This window comes from Lacerta agilis, chromosome 15 (genome assembly GCF_009819535.1).
Source record: "Lacerta agilis isolate rLacAgi1 chromosome 15, rLacAgi1.pri, whole genome shotgun sequence".
Classification (NCBI taxonomy): Eukaryota; Metazoa; Chordata; class Lepidosauria; order Squamata; family Lacertidae; genus Lacerta; species Lacerta agilis.
This window is the reverse complement of record NC_046326.1, coordinates 21,794,662-21,817,540: the sequence shown is the minus strand read 5'-3', so window position 1 is coordinate 21,817,540 and position 22,879 is coordinate 21,794,662. Positions and strand designations below refer to the sequence as shown.

Sequence of the window (22,879 nt, the reverse complement as noted above, 5' to 3'; positions counted from 1 at the left end):
AGGGTCATCTAGTCCAATCCCCTGCAATACAGAAATCCTACCTACAGCTGTCCCTGGGTGAGCTCAAACCACTAACTTTCTGGTTAACAGCCAGATGCACTGACCAATTGTGCCACCTGAGGATCACCCTCAATGAGCATGGCCAGAGTGGTCAGGCATGCTGGGATTTGAAGTCCAGCAGCCTCTGGAGGGCACCATGTCGACTACCCCTCAATTAAGCAGTTTATAATTTTATTTACTTGCAAATTTATAATCTGTGCTTTCATTAAAAAAGAGCAAGGTCAAGTACAATATATAATGATAAAAACCAACAAAAGAGTCGTAAAAAAATATATATCAATAAATATCAATGAATACTGACTGACTGACTGACTGACTGAAAGAAAGAAAAATAATATTGTAGTAAAGGTAAAGGTAAAGGTACCCCTGACCATTAGGTCCAGTCGCGGACGACTCTGGGGTTGCGGCGCTCATCTCGCAGCTTCTGGGTCATGGGGCCAGCATGACTAAGCCGCTTCTGGTGAACCAGAGCAGCGCACGGAAACGCCATTTACCTTCCCGCCAGAGCAGTACCTATTTATCTACTTGCACTTTGACGTGCTTTCGAACTGCTAGGTTGGCAGGAGCAGGGACCCAACAACGGGAGCTCACCCCATCGCGGGGATTCGAACCACCAACCTTATGGATGGCAAGCCCTAGGCTCTGTGGTTTAGACCACAGCGCCACCCACTGTTGTAGTCTTGTCTAAACAAAAGACTTCCGAAGGAAGGAAGGTGTAGTTCCTAAATGAGTCTCCTAAATATATGAATATCCAGTAAAGATTAAATTAAATTAACCAAGCTTTTGGCTGACTGACATCTAACACCTTTTAAAAATGTGTTTATTGGGGGGGGGGGGTTATTGGGTTGTTCTTTTTTTTTAAAGTATTTTGTGTTTTTATATTATTTGGCCAAACTGCAGGAGGCAGTGAAAGATAGGTGTGCCTGGCGTGCTCTGGTCCATGGGATCATGAAGAGTCGGACACGACTGAATGACTGAACAACAACAATATTATTGTGATTTTATGTTGTGAACTACCTCGAGACCTGCGAGTATAGGGCAGTGCAACAACAACAACAACAACTCAAACAGTCCTTTCCTCTCACCAAGGAACCATGGGAGTTATAATTCTATGAGGGAGGATATATAACAGAGATGTCTCAGTGCCAAAATGCAATTTCCAGAATACAGTCATACCATGGAAGTTGAACGGAATTTGTTCTGGAAGTCCATTCGACTTCCAAAATGTTCAGAAACCAAAGCGCGGCTTCTGATTGGCTGCAGGAAGCTCCTGCAGCCAATCAGAAGCCACGGAAGCCCCACCGGATGTTCAGGTTCCAAAGAACGTTTGAAAACCGAAACAGTCACTTCCGGGTTTGCAGCATTTGGGAGCCAAAACATCCGAGTACCAAGGCGTTTGGGATCCAAGATACAACTGTACTTCTACAGGATAATTCTACGACACATTAAAAATTGCAGTACTCAGACTCCCTCTGCAGAACTTGGAGGGACACCAAAAAAGCAACTTCCTCATTCACCAAGCACATCTGTGGTGTTGATCTGCAGGATGAGCCAGCTGTGCCTGTTCTCCTTGTAAGAGCCAAAGATGGTGAAGATGGTACTTTTCTCCCCGGGCTCCGTCAGGAGGCCGTAAACAAAGACCGGCTTCTCCGAAAAGGTGAACACCTTCCAGGTCTCCCCTTCGTTTGTGCTGTACCTACACAGAGAGAAAGAAAGGCAGGTACAGGCTGTTCAATGTTCACTTCTGCTCTACTCCCTTAATCAATACAAAGTAAAATCTAGACCGGTGCTTCCCAAACTTGGGCCTCCAGCTGCTTCTGGACTACAATTCCTATCATCCCTGTCTTGCTAACTAGGGGTGATGGGAGTTGTAGTCCAAAAACAAGTTTGGGAAACACTGATCAGGACCTGTTGATCTCTTGAGAACATGTTCAACAGGGACAACCTGTTCCTGCCCAAATGCTAAAAGAAGAAGCTAAAAGAAGGTAGATCTCCACAGAGGTGGCATTCCAGTCTCAGTCCCACCACTGAAAAGGCCCTGCCTCACATATATCCTTTGGTGCCCCTGCCCAAGTACCCCTGTTACAATTAAAATCAGAGCTCAGACCAGCTGCTTTCAGTTTTTTAAAAAAGAGGTTAAAGAGGCCCAACTATAGAACTTCTGTTTTGGTCTTCAATTTCTTCCTGAAGCACAGCATGAGAAGCGTCCAATCCAGTAGCCTTCTTCTACCTGCCTCATTTCTCTTTCCTTTTGCATTGTGCCTGCCAGACTGTCAGTCAACTGGCAGAAACTTATCTTTTAACGTATGTAGATAACTTATAAAATTTTAGGCGCTTTGTGATGCTAGGTTGCCTCCAGTGCTAGCCCTACTCAGAGCAGACCCGCGGAAATCAAGGGACACAAGTCATTTGAGTCCGTTGATTGCAATGGGTCTAACTCTTGAGTAGGACTAGCACTGAAGGCAGCCCACTGTTCATAGCTACAAGGAAAGCAGCAATAACTACATGCATTGTGATGCAAATCTGAACGGCAATTTGGATGGCTTGTTTGTTCCTGAGAGCAATCTGCTGCAAACGTTTTTTGTACAAACTGTAGTAAAATCCCAGATTCTCTAGCTCACCATCGCCATCTCTAAAAGAGGAATAGGGGGAGAGGAATCACACCATTCCTCAATTCTTGAAGCTCTCCATTGGTAAAGCTTCAGATAACGAATCTCAACAATCCTCCCCTATGTGGCCCAAAGGAAATCAAGTGGAGAGCTAATTATTGGCTATTCTACTGATTTCTGTTAGCTCAGATTCAGCAGCCCATTTGCCCATGGAACTTACTTGAGCTGGTTTGTCTCTGTGCCCTGTGTTACCGCCATGAGGATCCCTCCATGGTCGCCCCATGAGTAATAATGGGGTCCGGACAGGACCTGAAGAAAGAAGCAAACAGGGGTGCATGAGTGGAAGAAGGCTGGAGGCTAGGGCGGGGCGATATCAGGCTTTTCAACATTGCGGTGTATCGTCAGCCAAACATTGCGGTTTGGCGATATACCGCGATGTAGAAAAAACAAGGTGCTTTGGCCTCTGTACGTGAGCTGAGGCAGTTTCACCCAGGCACTCTGCTACGCATTATTAGTGGATTGTTTAATTTTATTGTCTACTTATTAATACAAAATGCGTATTCCAATGCACATGCCTATTTCAATTTTGTCATGCCTTACAACTCCCAGTGATTATGCACACTTTTCTGAAGCTATGAGCTGCTTTGAGCAACTTGCCATGGAAAAGCAGCATAAAACTGAACTGTGATGATCGTCTATTAGTCGCTCCCAAGCAATTTTTATATATGGTATACGCTTATAAGGCCAGCAGCATAAAAAGTAAAAACCCCATTTGCTTTGATTGGGCTACTTACATGACTACAGTTGTACCTTGGTTGACGAACGCCTTGCGACTCGAACGTTTTGGCTCCCAAACGCCGCAAACCCAGAATGGAGTGTTCCAGTTTGTGAACGTTCTTTGGAACCTGAACGTCTTGCATGGCTTCTGCAGCTTCCTGCAGCCAATCGGAATCCGTGCCTTGGCTTCCAAACGTTTTGGAAGTCAAACGGACTTCCGGAGCGGATTCCGTTCGACTTCCGAGGTACCAACAACTGCATTTAGATTTTAATTTACACCTTATAATCAGTGATTTGTTAGTCAATTGTTACGCAAACTTTTCTGAAGTAATGAGCCGCTTTGCCATGGGAAAAGCAACATACAACTGAACTGAGATGATATAGCGCATTTGTGGCTCCCAAATAGTTTTCTCTGTGATATACATTACAAGGCCAGAGGCAGAACAAAATCCCTGCCTGCTGCTGCTGTTGTCCTAGCAGCCTTGGTGCTGCCAAACCAAACCCACACCACTCTCAGAAAGGAAGACGAGGTGACTCCATTCACAGCATTTAAACACTTTGCAGATGTTAGAATACAGCCTTAGACTAACATCCGTCTAGAGAGGCCTGCCACAAACCCCACTGCAGACCAGACCACCCAATCAGCCAAAAGCACTTGTAAAATTTGGGCCAAGCCCTACCCTGATGGAAGGTGGCCAAAACTCTTTGGCTGAGCGCACAGACATACTCTCTCCGCACGCACCCCCCCCCCCCCAAAGAGAGAATCCCATTGACTATGTTTTCAAAGGCTAACAGCCAAACATAACACATGACAGTAAACCGGCCAGACTTCTTTTTTTTCAAAAGCTGTGATTTTGAGAAGGAAAATCCACACACATACACCCCAATTCGCCACAGATGCACAGCTCTCTCGCCATTAAATTCAAAAAGAGCTGTGCTTAATTTGCAAACTGAGAGGTGCAGGGATCCAAGTCATGGGCTCTAACCGGATTATTTCCTCCTAATCTGAGAGACATGGGAGAGCTGCTTGAAGTTACTCCACAAGGAGAGAAAGGGCAGAAGGGCAAGGTACATGTCATAATATGCTCAAGTTGTGTTTTCCTTCACATCAGCAGTGGGGTACCTCAGGCCTAGGTTCAAGTGTGACCCCCCCCCCAGACCTCTCCATTTGGCCCCTTGGGACTCTCCTGAGGGCACATCTCCTCTCCCCAGACCACACCCCTCTCCCTTGCCCTGCTTTGCGCCATTAGTATCCTTGCCTGGCTGGAACATGTCAGGGAATTCCATATAAAGGGTACCACTGTCTGCAGTGTTTGCTTAGCAAAACTGGGAAGGGGGAAAGAGAGAGAGGCAGAGAGAGAAGGTTCCTATCCCCTGCTTGTAACAGTTTACAGAAGTGGCAACCCAACTGGAATACCACCAGGTAACTTCCCGCCTCTGAGAATCTGTAGAATTTCTCCTGCCTCCTGAAGAAGGCCACAAATGTACAATTACACCTTTTTAAACAGTCATGGCAGAAGGAACCTAAACCAGCCTGACGTTCTCTAGATGTTTTGGACTACGACTCTCATCAGCAACAGCCGACATGGCCACAGTAGCTGAGCTGATTGGGAGCTACGGTCCAAAACAGCTGGAAGACCTAGGGCATCTATAAACAGGGATTCCCAGATAAATGGGCTGTTTTCTCCTGGAGTGCTTTTCCTTGCTACTCCAGGACCAGGGGAAGACCCCGTTGTGGTGGTCCACTCCAACTGCACAGAACCCCCAGACGTTTGATGGTCCATTGGTACTGGCACCAACCACTGGTTAATTACACACTGCCACCAATCAGTATATGTCTGGTAATCGCTTCACTCACTTCAGTCAGGGATAAGGTTGGAACAAACTGTGTTTATTGAAGTTCAATACATAAGCATGTGGTTCCCAAATGAATAGTTCTTTTATCTTTAATAACCGTTCCTATACTGGCCTATACCTACAGCTTCTAATCCCTTACAGTTCCAAACTATCTCTCCCTTCCTCTGACCTCACTACCTCTATCTTACCCTCAGACTATCTCCACTGCCCCCTCTCAGAACTCCCCGCCACCCTTCCTCAAACCTCCCAACCCCAAAACCCCCTCCCAGACTCCCCCAGGGTGGGTTTATATAGTCCTCCTAACTCCGCCCCCTAAGGTTCTGACTGGCTAATCCCTTTAACTCCTCCTTCTAAGTTTGGGTGATCGCCACACCCATGCAGAGACTTGCAAAAGCCTTACCTCTTTCCACCGGACCCCTGCGCTGCTTGAAATGTACACGTTCATTTTGTTTGCCATGTTCTTGCCCACAGATCCTACAAAAGCAAGCGTGTGAATCGTCAGGGTTTGGCTGCTTTTTTGATTCATCATTCCCCACTGAGGTGTGACCATGGCTGCTAAACCGTGAACATTGTGTGTGAGAGAGAGAGAGGGGTTAGCTTGGCTTACAGGGAACAGCTCTCTCTTTGAAGCACACCATCAGTGCCCCAAGCCAGCTCAGGAACAACACATAGAAACATCCTTGGTCATCTTTGGAGATTCTGGAGGTTCACCAAAGCCTGAACCTGTGCACCTTCCATAAATTGGGGAATTTGCAGAAATAATATATTCATGTTATGTGCAACGTTGTAGGTGTATGGCCATTAACATGTAATGTGAATTAATTGAAAATAATAAAAAATATTAAAGGGGGGGATTCAAATTAGCTTTAGAGGGCGAGGGATAGAGAAACACATCGGCTTAATCATTTTTACAGGTTTTCTACCTATAACAGAGTACGCCTGGATCTACTGGAGTCGGGGAATATGGACTACAGATTAATACAAAACCAACAAAGCTATACCTGTTGCGATGATCAGTCCCGGAGCTGATTCTTTGGAGAGGATGGGCATTCTGCGCAGTTGGAAGTTGAGGAGCTGGCTCAGCCGCTGGGCCAGGTGAAGAGAGCAGCCCTTGGAAAGCTAACAGAGTTGAACCATACGGGTATTACTTGTTGTGCTTCCCCCCGGTACAGGCAGCATGTGTGCCTGCCCTTGTTCCAAACAAATGCAGCGCTGGAGGTCTGAAGCATACCCACCCCCCATATTCAAGCATGCTAAATGTGCACAGCTTCCGTTTCACGTTAAAAAAGCCAAATTACATAATGCCATTTGTTTCTTTTGCACAACCCTTTTGCCTACGTGGGAAGGAAATCCAGAGAAAGCAAACAAGAGCCCTAAAAGGCTAGGACTTTTTTTTTCCTTCTGGAGGCATAGGTATGTGGGCTAGAGGCCATTTATTTTTCACTTTGTCGGGGGGTTTTATGCATACCTCGTCTCTCCCCAAAAAACTGTTTGATGCATCATACAAATTAAAAGATAGAAATAATCACAGCAGTAAAGAATAAAAAAGCACCGAGTCAAGAACTACAGTCATGCAAGAGAAGCAGATCAAAACAGTGCTGGTAAAATCTATTTTTGCGATTTAAAAATAAAATAAAAATTGAGAAGATAAACTAAAACAGTCATAAAACAACAAAATGTTGGTTGAGCCCCTCTCCACGCCATCCACCCCAAACCTGGAAGCTGTGTAGATTGCATAAACAGAAAGAAACATGGGAAAGGTATTTCACACTGAGGGTCATAGATAGTGAGGTGAGGTGAGAATATTCTCCGGAGAATATTCTCTGCTAGAAAATTCTCCGGAGAATATTCTCCACAAACTGTAAATTCTAATGTAAGAACCAGTTTTACAACCCATACTTAAAAAATCCTAGTAAATAATAAGTCAAGTTTTGATATTGCCAGTGTAAGTAATGAATAATGATATATATATATTTTTAATCCAGTTACATTACTGGGCATTGTGTCATTCACCATTGGCAGTTCTGAAATGTGAGCTAAAGATTTGATTTTTGATTTTTGAGTTTTAAAAATGCTATTCATTTAATTTGATGAACATTTCAATTCACATGTATTTCAACTATATGTAATAGCCTTTTTTCTATTTTGGTGTGACCTTATTCTATACCCTTGACTCACTGTGACTTTTTTTTTACAGAAATTAGCTTTAATGCTTTATACACTTAAAGCACCTAGGCCTATACAATTATGTGCAACAGCATGTGAAGGTACCCTCTGAACAAGTTTACCCATGAATAAACATGTATATTAACTAATTATATCATTTTCAAAGCATTAAAATGAATATTCTCCCATTTTAAATGAACATTCTCTAATATTCTCATTAGTCTTGCGATTTGTGCGGGAGGCGCGTTCGCAACCCACAGCGTCCGTAACCCGCAGCGCAGCGTCTGTGCACACACAGGTTGCAATTCGGCGCTTCTGTGCATGCGTGAAGCACAATTTAGCACGTCTGCGCATGTGTGAAGCGCCGAACCTGCAAGTAACCCATTCCAGTACTTCCAGGTTTGGCACGGTGCGCAACCCAAAAACACGCAACCAGAAGCGACCGTATTACTATATTCTCGATAATTTAACATCATTAGTCATAGATAATTCATCCTTTCTTCCCAGGTGTGTTTACACCAAGGATGGGGAAGCTGTAGCCCTCCTAATGTTGAAGGACCCCCTACCATCAGACCCAGCCAACACAGGCAATGGTCAGGTCAGGGATGATGAAAGTTGTAGACAAGCAACATTTAGCGATCCCTAAGTCCTGTAATAAACCTACTGGCTTGAAATATCACTTTTTGCCCCTGACAAACTGGCTTCGAGGCCACATTATGCCACGGCAGGTTAAGTGAGGGGAGGAGAACAAATAATTGGATTTGCAAGAATGGACAGCTGGCCAAAGCATACAAGTCTTTGCAGCAAACGGAAGAGGGGTGCATTTCCCCACAACCCTCTGGTACATCAACTCACACTGCATACAAATACCAACGGGAGAAGCAGCGGTTGGCGGGGCAGGTGGCGTAGCGGAGCTTTCCTGGCTCCCGAACAGCGCCCTCTCACTTCTGCTTAGGGAGAGGGCGAGCAGCAAGGCAGCGGGGAGCTCAGCAAGCATAGGCAGAGTGGCAGAGTCGATCTGAGCCTCCTGCCACAGTGCCCACACCTCCCTAGGTCCCGCTGCCTTGCCCTTGTGGTAAGTTGCTGTGGAGGAGGGTGTTCAGCAGCCCCACCCACGCTGCCTCGCTGGCCATCACTGAGCGGGGAATAGCAAGGGAAGTCTAAGGAATAAGTATTGCACTTCCCCCAGGAGCCTGGAATAGCCCATTCACAACCCACCAGGTATATACACCGCATGCATCTACAAGCTTCAGCTGAGCCTAGCCAGGGAACGAGAACGTAACACCCAATCCAAAAGCCCTCAAAGAGGCGGCGAGACGTCTTTCGCATCGCGGCATCATTACCTCACAATTTATCTTTTCGCCGTAGCGAGTATACTCTGGCGGCTGGAGAAATTCCCAAGTCCCACCTTTGTCGAAGGTGATGACAGACCGCATGTTCTCATCGCTGAAGGAACTGTTGATCAAGGTGGCAATGTAGACCCCCGGCACCCCCTCCACGCGGTGGAAGTCCGCAAAGGGCTCGTTCGCAAAGTACCTGCCGAAATTGGGGTGGGGGGGGAGGAGAGATAACAAAAGCACTGAGCCACGCACCTCCGTTAGCTGCAATTCCCCACTGTGACCAGTGGCGCAGCGGCAAATTCAGAACTGCAGGGCTGCTTCATGATGGGAGCAGCTGGACCCTGTCACAGCTGTGCCCCCTTCTAAGATTACACAACAGATTAAATAATAAACGTGCCATTATACAATAATAAGAATTAGGGGGGCATTGCGATGATCAGTGTGGCTCTCCACGTGTTGCCTTTGAGCTAGATCAACTGTTTTCTGCAGACATACACGGGCAAACGATTTGCGACGCTCCTTCCACTGTATGTGACAGAACTCGCACACTGTTCCCTAGAAACAGAAGCATCTTGTGTTAACTGTGTTCCTAAATGCTTTGCTTTGGAGCATACGGAACAACTCCTCTGTGTTCTTCTCATGCACCTTTTCCAGAGTGACTCCAGGAGCCAACCCTAGGAGGCTGACTTACCTGCTTTCACTCTGGTTGGTTCCTGTCAGCACAAAAGGTGAGAAGAATTATCCAAAACAAAATAAAAAAATAAAAATTTCCTTCCAGTAGCACCTTAGAGACCAACTAAGTTTGTTCTTGGCATGAGCTTTCGTGTGCATGCACACAGACCAACACAGCTACCTACCTGTAACAAGAATTATCCAGTGACTCAAAAGCTCCCCGTTTCATACTCTCTGGGCAGCCCCGGGGTGTTGGAGACAGGGACCCTGCTGCAGAAATAGTAAAGGGTCTTTGACCCCCCCCCCAAAAAAAAAACTCTAGACCACTGTGCCTCTGATACTCCCAACCCACAGAGATATATCTGGCACCTTCATGTCATAGCTTCTGACACATCTCTTTACCCTGGACTTTTCACCCAAGATATATCTAGCTATTATATGAAGATTATTTAGAAAAATACTGCTCAAAAAATGATATGCTAATGTGCCTAGATTAGAGTGTGAGGAATATAAAGGATTGAAGAAAGGATTATAAGTCTTTAGAATAAGAGATTAAAAGAGATAAGGAACGCAAGCTGAAAATAAAGTATGGGTTAAAGGAAATCGAGAAAAGGGTGGAGGGAAGGGTGAAGGGAGGGGAGGTGGGTGAGTGTGCATATGATTGTAATTGCTGTATATGATTACTAATGTACATCATTAGATATTTGGATTATTGATCATGGAATGTATGATTGTCAAGCAAAATAAAATCAATATTAAAAAAAATATTGCTTGATATTTGAAAGTAAATTAGTTTTTTATAGATTTTTTTTTTAAAGATATATCTAGCTATTGAGCCCAATGCTCAGGAATGATGGGTGTTCAACTCCAACAACGTTGAATCAAATCAAATCTTTATTACGGTCATAGACCAGCATGGGGGGCGGGGTTACAGTCATTTAAATCCTGAAAAACGATTAAAAATACTAAAACTAAAAGGAATTAAAAGTCTATAAAAATCTAAAGGAAAGCTAGGAAAGTCTAAAAGAAGGGGTAGGAACATTAGACGGGAGTGGCAATGCATAAGAGGTTAGTATATATGAGACTATAGCTATCAGTCTATAGAGCACTCTAATATGGTAAAGGTAAAGGGACCCCTGACCGTTAGGTCCAGTCGCGGACAACTCTGGGGTTGCGGTGCTCATCTCGCTTTACTGGCCAAGGGAGCCGGCGTACAGCTTCTGGGTCATGTGGCCAGCATGACTAAGCTGCTTCTGGTGAACCAGAGCAGCGCACGGAAACACAGTTTACCTTCCCACCAAAGCAGTACCTATTTATCTACTTGCACTGCATGCTTTCGAACTGCTAGGTTGGCAGGAGCAGGGACCAAGCAACAGCTCACCCTGTTGCGGGGATTCGAACCATCGGCAAGCCCTAGGCTCTGTGGTTTAACCCACAGTGCCACCCGTGTCCCTAATATGAGTGCTCATTAAACCTGGTTTGTGGCACAGGTCATAGTCCGGCGAATTTTGAGCGCTGCTGTGCAGAATCTGGTAACATTGTATGTTGTAGCAGGGTTGGTATCTGAAAGCAGCAAGAAGGTATAGAATTGTCCTGTGCACTCTGGGTACTTATGCAGTAATGGTAAGATGAGGCTAGTACGAATATCTCTGTAATACCGACACCGTAGAAGCACATGCTCTGTTGTTTCAACAACATATGGAAGGCCACAGAATCCTCACCCCTGATGTAAAGCTTGCCCCCCAACTTCCCACTACCTGCAAGGAGGGAGCTCAAACTCTTATTACTGTATATTCTGGCGTATAAGACTACTTTTTAATCCCGGAAAATCTTCTCAAAATTTGGGGGTCGTCTTATACGCCGGGTGGAGAATCTGCGGTCGAGTATATCTCAAACTCTATATTTTAACTGGAAAAGTTGGGGGTCGTCTTATACGCCCAGTTGTCTTATACGCCAGAAAATACGGTAGATTTGTTCCTTGGCTGGCTGGAAAAATTTTGTGCTTTGCCATCATTGTTTGAACAGGAATGATTTAATCTCATTTTAATGCACCTTCGCTTGGCAATCAGGTGTGGTACAGAGATTTCTTCAGGCCGTTGCTGACCTTTCCAAGCTAAGGACAAAATCCACGGAAGTAGCACAGAGACATCTCTCCGCTTGAGTGGAGCACATCTATCTACTTACTTGACCAAAGTGTCACTCCCCATTCCTCCAGGGCTGTAGTACAGGACGTTCTCCAAAGTCAACGAAAACCTTAGGCCTTCCGCTTCGGAGATGTAGAGGTTGGTGCTGTTGTTACTATGACTGACACATACAAATACCTGGTCTTCAGATGTGTCCGCAATATAGTATTCCTTCAAGACAAAGTTGGGAAGGAAAAAATAAAATGTTTTTGTTCCCCTGAAGGCATGCGGATGTGAGTTGCAAGCCAGGAAACCACCAGTTTCAGCACTCACACTTCTGCCGCGAAATCACATGCCTTACGCAAACCTTTCTCAGCCTCAGTTTCCCCCATCTGTAAAATGGGGGGTAATAATTATACTGCCTTTTGGAGCTCTTCTGAGGATTACAAACAAACAAAAATGTATGGGCGTATGTTCGAATAGGAAGCCAAAGAAGATGGGGGACTGTAAGCTGTACATTCAAAGATAGAAAGGAAGCTATGTGAGGATGGAGCTTTCAGGGTTAAATAAGCTCAACAGTACGCCCCTCCCACAGGGATGTGTCACAACATCCGGGGTATCTACTGTGTGCGATGTCTTTGTGATTTATGTGACGCACCGTTTATTTCCTGGTCAGTCTTACTTTCACTTTTGACTGAACCGGAGCGGAGATGTCGTCTGTGTCTCCGGGAGAGGCTCCGTGATTTATATGCTTGTAAATAAAGCGTACTTGCTTTAATCAACCCAGACGTTGTGGGAGTGTAATTGCTGGCACGAAAGGCACACATACCGCTGCGCAAGAAGAAGTTTGAAGTCTGAAAAAATTCTGCAAAAGCACTGGAGAAGCAGGAAAACGCAGAGGGAGCGTAGCTGGACAACACTCCAAGTGCTAAACTGGTTCTGAGGCTTTTCCAGTTAAAACCAAAAGTCCAACAAGCTATCTTAGAAGAGGCCCCCGCCGCGTGCCTACCTAATTGTTCTGTGCCAGAGTGGGAGGTGCCTTTTCTAAGGCAACACAATGGCAACACAATTAAGCATCGTCTAAAAACAAAAACAACTAAATGTTCTCTTACCTTATTGTTTCTCTGACACATACGTTTATGTGAATTTTAAATTCGTTGAAACTCACACTATAAACATCAACTATAAAATGAAACAGACCTAAAAAGTGGCATGCAGCGTGATCCTAATGCATGCCTACTAGGAAGCAAGCCCCACACTGTTCAACGGGGACCATTCCCACATTAAAGGTGCATGAGAATGAAGGCGATATACAGTCTGAAGGACCCTGTATGAGAGAGATGGGGAAGGGGAGATCTCTCAGGGCAAGAGGCTGGGAGAAGAGAGGGATGTTGCCAGGTGAGAGCTGGGAGGATAAAATGTATTTGTGAGAGAGGACCTTTTATTCTTCTATCTCTTCTATAGCTTTTCTTTTCTTTTCCTTTCTTTTTTATTACCGTATTGGCCCAAATATAAGCCGCACCCAATTATAAGCCGCACCTTTATAATTCAAGGGGGGGGGAAGAGAAAAAGACAATACCCAAATATAAGCCGCTACCTTCAAATTCCGCAGGCACTCACACCCGTTCCGTTTTACCGTATGTCTGTTTCAGCAGAGAGATCATAAAAGCCAATTTTTGGAAGGTTGTGAATTTCAGCCGCGCTTTAACTTTTCACGGTCAGAATTGGGGGTGGGGTGTGAGGCTTATATTCAGGCCAATACGGTATTCTTTGCGTAAATTAGCTTGTCTTTTATTGTATTGTGGAACGTGTTGATAAAATTTTATTTTTAAAAAAGAAAAAAATGGTGCATGGGAGTGCAGCCATTGTTATGAAAAGCAGCAAAGGGTTTGAAACATTTCTTCAAAACTTCTCTTTGGATTGCAGCCGTCCCTTACAGTGGGGATAAGGGATATTTGGCCCATGACCTGATCTCATGCTGGGGAAGAGGGGTGAACCCGTAGGGAAAGAAGGCCAGGAGAGATGGAGGAAGAAGGCTGAAATGGATGGAGGGAGTAACGGAAGAAATTTGGGGCAGGGGGATCCAGCAAGTTCAGACTTGTTGCAAGAGCAATCTGTCCTTTCCTGGGGCAGGGAAGAAGATGGAGAGAAAGAGGGAGAGAATGAGAAAGGATAGGAGTGATGCCTCCCACTTTTGACTCTGCCCACAACTGATTTACACCCCACCCACCAGCAACATGCGGCCCCCAGCAGATTACTCCTGCGATAATGCAGCCCTTGACAACAAAAGGATTTCCCACCCACATGTCAATACCTTAATGGGGTGCCTCGTCACAAACTGGGCTGCTTGCATCGGCTTGCGGTTAAAGGATACCCAAAGCTGAACGGATGGCTGCTGCGTCCCTAAAAGATGCTGAGAGAGGAAAAGGGGTTGGGGGGAAGAAATCAAAGTAGTGAGTACCTCATTAATCTTAAGTTTGTTATTGTTTACAGAAAAAGGCTTTAGGATTTAAGACAGGCATAGGCAAACTCAGCCCTCCAGATGTTTTGGGACTACAACTCCCATCATCCCTAGCTATCAGGACAAGTGGTCAGGGATGGTGGGAATTGTAGTCCCAAAACATCTGGAGGGCCGCGTTTGCCTATGCCTGATTTAAGAGCTTGTACAAATAAACAAAGCCACGCAACGAAGGCACAGCTTCCCACACTGACCCGCCGCCCATTCCCAAGTTAAAGGAAAGCAAATTTTGGTACGGTTCCCGATATGAAGATAGATTTAGCAATGTAATAAAATGGCAAGGGGAGTCATAGGGTTTCTTTCCTGAACGCCGTTACCCACTTCCAAACCTTTACTTCTTGGAAAATGCCACTTGCTCACTCACCCATGGCAATCTTAAAAAAAAAACAGTCACCCTCAGATGACCAGACAGGGGAGCCATTGTAAACTGGAAGACAGTTGGCTCTTTTGAATCTTTCTCTTTCAGGATTTCAATGTCACAAAGCAAAAGACGTATGAAAGCAATGACCTCCATCCCAACCAACCCATGTTTCCATTCTGCTGCAGTTCAGCTTCTGGCAAAAGCTACATTATTCAGCTTGATCTCCACTGTGGCGGAATTTTACATACAGTGGTGCCTCGCAAGACGAAATTAATTCGTTCTGCGAGTCGTTTCGTATTGCGAAAAATTCGTCTTGCGAAGCACGACCATAGGAATGCATAGGAATGCATAGGAATTTAATTCCCATAGGAATGCATTGAAATTTTCGTCTTGCGAGGCAAGCCCATAGGGAAATTCGTCTTGCGAGTCACCCTTTCGTTAGTGAATGCCTTTCGTCTAGCGAGTTTTTCGTCTAGCGAGGTACCACTGTATTTAATTACGTTGTTAAATCACATTATTAATTACGATCCTGTTGCCTCACTCCACACCATGCAAAGGAAACGCAATGCAAATCGAGGGGGCGGGGGGGGGGGACTCATGTGCAGACATTAGCATTTGCAGACTGAGATGAACGAGCAAACATTTGCCATGTCTGCCACCACTGGGATTCTCCAATATCCCTAGCTACAACTAATGTAGGCACATCCGGACTGAAGTACTAGCAAAAAAGGAACCATGCTGGGTTGTATCTAGCCAAGTTATTTTTACAGGTATGCACACACCACAGTTTTCTGGGTTTAATTATTTTTTAAATTGTTCTCTTCCCTGGGAGTCTGCCAGGAACCACTTTTTCCTCTCCACACTTGCTGTGACCCAAACCCACAATGGGATGGATTACATGATGGTGGTTCTGGGATTCCCACCTATGCCAATATTCACATCGTTGCTGGTTCAAGCCATTAAGTGGCGTTGCAATGTTTTAACTACCCCATAGGGCTGCTCTTTTAACTGGCTTAAGAGTGGGGTGGAAGTGAGGGGGAAAGAGGTAGGTAGGTAGGTTTATTTCGGCCATGTGGCCCATATCACATTGCAAAACACATTCATCATAATACACACAGAGTAAAACAATTTAACAAATTTAAACAATACAGTACGAAACCAATTTTAAAGCAACCCATTTATACCCTTCCATCTAAGTCACACTGAGATCTGAGTAGTCCAACTGAACTAGTTTTTTTTAATTAAAATAAAAATCTGTTAAAATTAATTTATCAGCTATTTTATCGCCCCAATAATAGGTCTTAATTATTTTCTGCACTGTCATAAATGGGAAGAGAACCATTCCTCTTCTTTGTAAATAGCACATTAGTCAAAAACCTAGCAACCATATGGGTTCTATTTGGTTCCTCGTCATTTAATAAGTAAATTAATTTAGCATCCTGAGGGGGAAAGAGATTTTCATCCTTTTGTACCATGGCCCATATATGAAGTCGCCCTGTGTCGATTCAAACCATCCAGCTCAGTTTTGTGGCAGGGGCGGGGGAGCCTGTGTCTCTCAATGTGATGTTGGACTCCAACTCCCATCAGCCCAAGCCAGCATGGCCAATGAGGCAGGGATGATGGGAGTTGTACTCCCACAAGCTTACCAATCCCCGCAAAGCAGAGAAGGTCCTCTCCCATCAGCCATCATTAGTTTTTTTTGTTTTTAACTGGAGATGTCAGGGATAAAAAGTGGGCTACCCTGCCTGCCAGAAAAATAGGGGCAGGGGGAGCGAGGGAGTGGCAAAGCTTATTTCTAGGTCGGCAAGCTGCATCCCACATGTTAACAGCTCTGAAAGAAAAATAAAACAGCATGATAAGGAGTCCAGCAATGAAGGGTGCAAGCTCTACCTCTGAGCTATCAGTATACAATAAGCAGCACAAAAACGGCGCACACAAATCTACCAAACCATTCCACGTATTGAATTCTATATTGGCAGTCCAATCAAAAAGAGAGCAATGCAAAAAGTCAAACAAAGAAGCCACAAACAGAAAACTCATTCAAGTTAGTACAACAGGACAATTTCAGTCTTTAAATGTCTTTAGCCAGGCTCCTGTAGATATTGATGAAAATAGGTCCAGTCAGATGATACGCACAGATATTAATAGATGAAAGCAAGTCCAATCAGATGGAATATTGAAGATGTGACACACACAAATTAGACAGGGTGCCGGCGTTTGTCCCCTGTTTCGCCCATGGACAATTTTGGGCTTCTTCAGTAAATTATTTCCCAGGATTTACTGTATATTCATACATTTGCATTGCTCTCTTTTTGATTGGACTACCAATATAGAATTCAATAAATACGTGGAATGGTTTGGTAGATTTGTGTGCGCCGTTTTTGTGCTGCTTATTGTATACTGATTTACCACGAGTATTGGCAGCATAGGTTTATTTTTTCTGCTACCTCTGAGCTATGGCAATTCTTCCAGATGTGAGCATACAATATGCCTTCTGGGGGCCGTGTGCAAAGGTGGGCAGGGCCCGGGGCAAAAGTGGGCGGAGCAACATATGAAAGCATTGCCTGTATGCAGTAGGCTAGTCTCTACGCACGCTCAAACACTCCTCTCCATCCTCTATCCAGACAATCAGGAGATATTATCAGGGCCTCGTTCTGCTTGACGAACATACTTTTCCTCAATAGTACTGCAAAAGCTCTTCTTCTCCCATGAAACCCTGCCCATCCATTCCCCTCTCCCATTCCCACCTATATATGCCTATTACTTACAGGCATCTAAACTTCTCCTTCCCAGAGCCTCCGCGTTTCACACTGACCTAGATCTGCCTAAAGTACTAAAATCAAACAGAAGTAGGCTGGCATTTTTTTTACCCTGTTGTTGCATCCTGCATGCTCCTGAACCACAAAACTCAGGCTCGTTCTGCTATTTCTGCTCGCTCTCCCTACAAAGGGGTCAGGGCAGTGAACATGCTCCCTGCTTTATCCTCAAGACGGCCCTGTGAGGTAGGTTAACCATTATACCCACATTGACTCTCGCACAAGAGAGTTGCAACTACATAACGTGCATTTTCTGGTCATAAAATGTGGCGGGCACAGGAGAAAGAGATTTTTAACCCAAAAAATTCTGGGTTCCCTGTTTAAAACAGCCATCAATGGTAATGTCTTATTGAGTTAAATTTTGCATTTGGACCAAGATGCTCATTCATGGGGAACTTGACGCCCTCCTGATATTGGACTCCAACTCCCATCAGCCCCAGCTAGCGTGGCCAGTCCTCCAGGATGACGGGAGTTGTAGTATGACAACATCTGGAGGGCTAAAGATTCCCTATCTGTGGTCTATATTAACATGCTTCCGAGTTATTTTAATCTTCCCTAAGCAGAAAAGTATTGCAGTACATACAGGCTGCCTGCCAGACCCCCATGAAGGGATAATAAATTTGGATCACAAACACAAGTCAAAGGAGACTCTGATGCTTTCCTTTGAGGCTCACAGCATGTTCCCCTCCTCTTCTTCTGTAGCTAATGCAGAAGTGTTTTCGGAGCATTGTTTTGGGACAGTGCTGGGTGCTCAAAAATCTGGCTCTGCTTCCTTGACACCCATGCACTGTGCTCCTTTATAAACTTGGGTTGTGTTTTTATTTTAAGCTGCTCCCTCGACGGCAGGGACAGGAAACTTCTTTTCGAGCCTGAGGGCCACATTCCCTTCTGGGCAATCCTCTGAGGGCCACTTGCCAGCGGCGGGTGGGCCCAAAGGAAAAACTGGGTGGAGCAACAACCTTTCTCTGCCCTTTATCCAGGGAAGAAAGAGGCATGATCAGAGCTCAAGGACACATTCTGACTAAGCAGAAACACTTGTGGGGTGAAACAGGAGCAGGGTTTGCATGGCCTGGGAAGAGTACCAGGGGCCACACAGAGGGGCTTTGAGGGCCGTGTTCAGAGTTCCAGGTCTGAGGTTCCCCACTCCTGCTCTATAGATCATCAACTCCTTACCACAGATTTTGTTGCAAACAGATACTTTTCCCTGAGCTGGAAGTCTTCAACCTCCTCGAGCAGAATCTCTTTGTTTTCTCTGGTTTGAAAGAAATCGGTGCTGCGGAGGATCGTGGAGGCCCGGGTAGGCTCATGCCGTTCAATGTAAACTGTGTAGGGTTTGTCATACGGTTCAACACCCCTGGTCAGAAAAAGAAAAGAAAAGAAAAGAAGCCATCTTTTCTATGTATACCGTTATTGTTGCATTACATTTATATCCCCACCTTTTTGTCTGTTCTAAATCTACTGCTCGTCATTTTCATTACTCTACCTAATGGGCAATAGGTGCCATCTTCTCCTAGACAGTTTGGTGCAACCTGCAGTGGCCTTGGAAAACCTCCGCTGCTCAAAATTTCATCGTTTTAAGATTCTAACCCGCAGGCCCATGAAACACCAGACAGCGTGCAGCGTGACGTGACAGGTGTTTCGACCTGATCAGTAATCTGTTTGGGAGATAGACCTGTATAATAAACACTTCTAAATACAGTGGTACCTCTGGTTATGAATGCTTCTGGTTACGAACGCTGCAGGTTACGAGCTCCACTAACCCGGAGGTTGCTGCTCCTGGTTGCAAACTTTGCCCCGGGATGCGAACGGAAATTGCGTATCGGAGATAATGCGGGAGACCTCATTAGCGAAAGCATGCCTCAGGGTAAGAATGGTTTCAGCTTAAGAACGGACCTCCAGAACGAATTTTTAAAAAAATAATTTTATTGAAAAAATTCACCAATAAAATAAACATTTGTAAATACGCACTCCTACATTCTTTCATACATTGGATAAAAATATTCATACATAACTGTAATCAATATTGTGCATCTTCCTTGTCCCACCCCAACCCCTCACCTCCACCATCCATCACCTCACCCTGTGTTAGACTTCCAATCACCTCAGCTGTAATATCTTTTAACTTCCAATATTTCTTCTTGCATACTGTTTACTGATACTTTTTATCTTTCTATAACTCATTGCTCTAATTGTTATTTAGTGTTTTAGTATTCATAATTTAATGTTTTGAATTCCTTCTTTTTTTTCTTTTTACCTATTTCGATCACGGAACTTGTTTCATTCCGATAGGAGTTCTGGTTTTTCAATATAATTTTGTATATAACCTTTAAAGACCTTCCATTCCTTTTCTATTAAGTTCGTAACCAGAGGTACCGTTGTACAGTTTCTAGCCCTCACTGATGCAGAAAATAATGAAAAACACACATTGCCTTGGTTTCAGATTTCAAAAATGCTAAGAAACACAACGGCTGCGCCTGCAAAGTGAAAGGCAAGTCTTGCTGCTCATTGGCTTTTCTCCTGTAGTCAAGACTTAGTGCATAAGAACAGCACAGCTGCATCAGAACAAAAGGCCCAACTATCCCTTCATTGTGTTTCCAACAGTGGTCAGCCACATGCCTCTAGGAAATTCATATACCAGGCACAAAAGAAACCTCATGCACACCTGAAAGAAACATTTAGAGTACTCCTGTCCCTGATGATCCATGCAAGGAACTTTTTAATTTTTCTAAGGAAGGAGACTATTAAAAGATATGATGCACACACTCCACCTTCATCCTGGAGTAGCAGAGCCCAGGATTCGAGGCCCGTTGCTCAGAAAGAGGTGTAGATTCCATTGCAATGGGTGGGGACGAAGAAGTGGCTCCCGAGAAGCCTGCAAAGAATCCCACCACTTACCAGGAAAACGATTTCACGTGCTCGTGAATCATTATCCACGTCTGCCCAAAATCATCCGACTTCCAGAGCTGCAAAAAAAAATTAGAACATGGGGAAATATGTTTGGATTCTGGTGGACCAGACAAACCCAGATGGCCGGGGAATGCATGGATCAGGGTGGGTCCTGGATGCTGTGCATTAAGCTGTCTCAGGCTGCCAAAGGCAGGTGCTGAGAGAAAGAAATATGGGACGGTGGGTTCAGGAAGGAGTTAAAAGTTCAAGAGATATGCTGCACCTTATACTAGGCCACACCCGTGTTCCCCCCACATGAGCACACAGTGGTTAAGAAGACACTATCCCCTCATCCGTCCAATGAACCGCTCCGGTTCAAATTAAATTAAGCCTGCAAAGTCCTAAGCATCAGGAAGCAAGCCTGGTACAGTCACATCTTACGCAGGGGTTCAGTTCCAAGGGTTCCATGTATACACGAAATTCAGGGGTACCCAAAACCTTGGAGCTGCCCCACAGGTAGCAAGTGGGGCAAGGGGAGAAAATCCCCTGTGCTCCCACATCAAACGTGCCTTGCCCAGATAGATAGATAGATAGATAGATAGATAGATAGATAGATGTTTATTCGGCATTTGCGCCCATCTTACAATACAAAACAGAACAAATAAAAGAGAATCAAATAAAACAACGACACCGTACAAGCCGCAAATAAAAACACAACTCACAAGGACCAATATTAACATTTCCATAAAAGCAAATCTCAGAGAAGTTTTAAAGTTAAAATTTAAGCATAAAACTAAAATCAGTGACTAATTTCATTTTGGAAAACATATTTATAATTTCATTAATCAGCTAACATCCCATTTCGTCTCTTATACGAAATAACGGCTGTTAGGAATCTAGCAACCTGTAGGGTTATGTAAGGGTCCACATCTTGACGTGCCTTGCCCAGGTAGCAAGCCAGAGTCCTTAAAAGCCCTTTTTATGCCAGATAACCTGGCAGGAAAAAGCGGCCTTGCTTGAGAGGCAAGACCCACTCAGCGTGACACCTCTGGAAGGCCGGAGATGCTTGTGGGAACTCAGGTGGCCCCGTGAAATCTCATGAAAGCCTCGCAAAGCCAGCATGCTGAGCAGGCCTTGCCCCCAAGCAAGGCCGGGAGCTTAAAACCTCTTTTAACCCCAAGCGGATCTGGTGCAGAAAGAGCTTATGAGCAATTTCGCCCTGCCTGTGAGTAGCAAGTGCCATGGCTTCTGAGATCAGGGCGAGCCCATGTCGGTGGAAAGGGAGGAATACAATGAGAGGAGAGTTCGCCGGCAAAGCAAAGGACCAGGGAGAGGTTGCAAGCGATGCTTCCTTCTGGCTCCCTGTTGCTGGGAGCCGGGAGATATTTCTCCTCTCTCTTTTTTTTAAATGGCGAGAAGTGTGGCTCTGGCTAACCGAGTCAAAGCGAGGAATCGTCTCCGAGTTTTTACCACCAACCCCAGGGCACTAACCGCCTTTCAGTTATGGTGAAGGAAACATCCAAACGTTGAAAGCGGGAGCGGGGAAGAAAAACCACCCAAATGTGACCACACAAGACAAACACTGTTGTTCCTGCCAAGTACCAGGGCAGCAGAGTTAGGCTGTCTGGCGTCCCTCCACCTCCCGGGCTCCTGCCCATTTCGAGAGCCAGGCGTGAGAACAATGCAGAGCAAGCCTGAAGAGGAACAAAGGCAGGCTTCTTGCTGGGAAGAGGGAATCGTTGGCCTATTTCCTTCCTTCACCAGGCTCTGAACACAGTATGGTTGAGAACAGGAGGAAGAGCAGGGTCGCAGAAGGACTCTTTTCCACAGAACTGAGAAGCTGCCAGAACACTGGCCTATCCAGCTCATTTTGGTCTACACTGACTGGCAGCAGCTCTCCAAAGTTTCAGGCAGGGGACACCCCACTCCTCCAACTACAGGAGATGCCAGGATCTGAACCTGGGGCCTTCTACATGTAAAGCAGATGCTCTATAAGACATGGTGCCTGCCAGATGTTGTTGGACTCCCAACTGCCACCATGCAAACATGGCTGAGGATCAGGGGCGGTGGGAGATGCAGCTCAAATTTTGCATTGATTGTTGCAATGCATCCCTAATTATTATTCTTGTATAGCCTTAGAAGGTTAGAATCAAAGAATCATAGAATTGCATAGCTGGAAGGGACCTCAAGGATCATCTAGTCCAACTCCCTGCAATGCAGGAATCTTTTGCTCCTCGTAGGGCTCGAACCCACAACCCTAAGATTAAGAGTCTCATGCTCTAAAAGAGTCAGGTTCTGAACAGGGTTAACAATCTAAAACACAAAAGACACAACAAATGATTAAGAACATAAGACGAACCCTGCTGGATCAGGCCAATGCTGCGTCTGGGCCTGTATCCTGTTCTCACAGTGGCCAAGCAGATGCCTGTAGGAAGCCCACAAGCAAGACCTTAGTGCAACAGCAGCACTCACCCCACCTGCAATTCCCAATAACTAGCATTCAGAAGTCTTACTGCCTCTGACTATGGAGACAGAGCATAGCCATCATGCCTAGTAGCCACTGATAGCTGTATCCTCTGTGAATTTGTCCAGTTTCTCTTTCAAAGCCATCCAAATTGGCGGCCGTCACTGCATCCAGTGGGAGGGAGTTCCACAGTTTAACTGTGCTCTGCGTGATCACCAAGGCACCTTCCC

The 22,879-nt window shown here is 45.2% G+C and overlaps 1 protein-coding gene across 2 annotated transcripts in view; it reads right to left on the bottom strand.

Moving 5' to 3' along the window:
- SORL1 (sortilin related receptor 1) overlaps positions 1–22,879 on the bottom strand; it is a 117,319-nt gene that overhangs the window by 53,579 nt on the left and 40,861 nt on the right. For both annotated transcript variants that reach the window (XM_033171434.1, XM_033171433.1), the window contains exons 5-13: positions 20,195–20,262; positions 18,473–18,653; positions 13,919–14,017; positions 11,666–11,835; positions 8,813–9,005; positions 6,305–6,422; positions 5,704–5,777; positions 2,890–2,978; positions 1,578–1,756 (exon numbers count right to left, since the gene is read on the bottom strand). In XM_033171434.1, the coding sequence (XP_033027325.1) occupies positions 1,578–1,756; positions 2,890–2,978; positions 5,704–5,777; positions 6,305–6,422; positions 8,813–9,005; positions 11,666–11,835; positions 13,919–14,017; positions 18,473–18,653; positions 20,195–20,262 (1,171 nt within the window). The remainder of the gene's footprint in view (positions 1–1,577; positions 1,757–2,889; positions 2,979–5,703; positions 5,778–6,304; positions 6,423–8,812; positions 9,006–11,665; positions 11,836–13,918; positions 14,018–18,472; positions 18,654–20,194; positions 20,263–22,879) is intronic.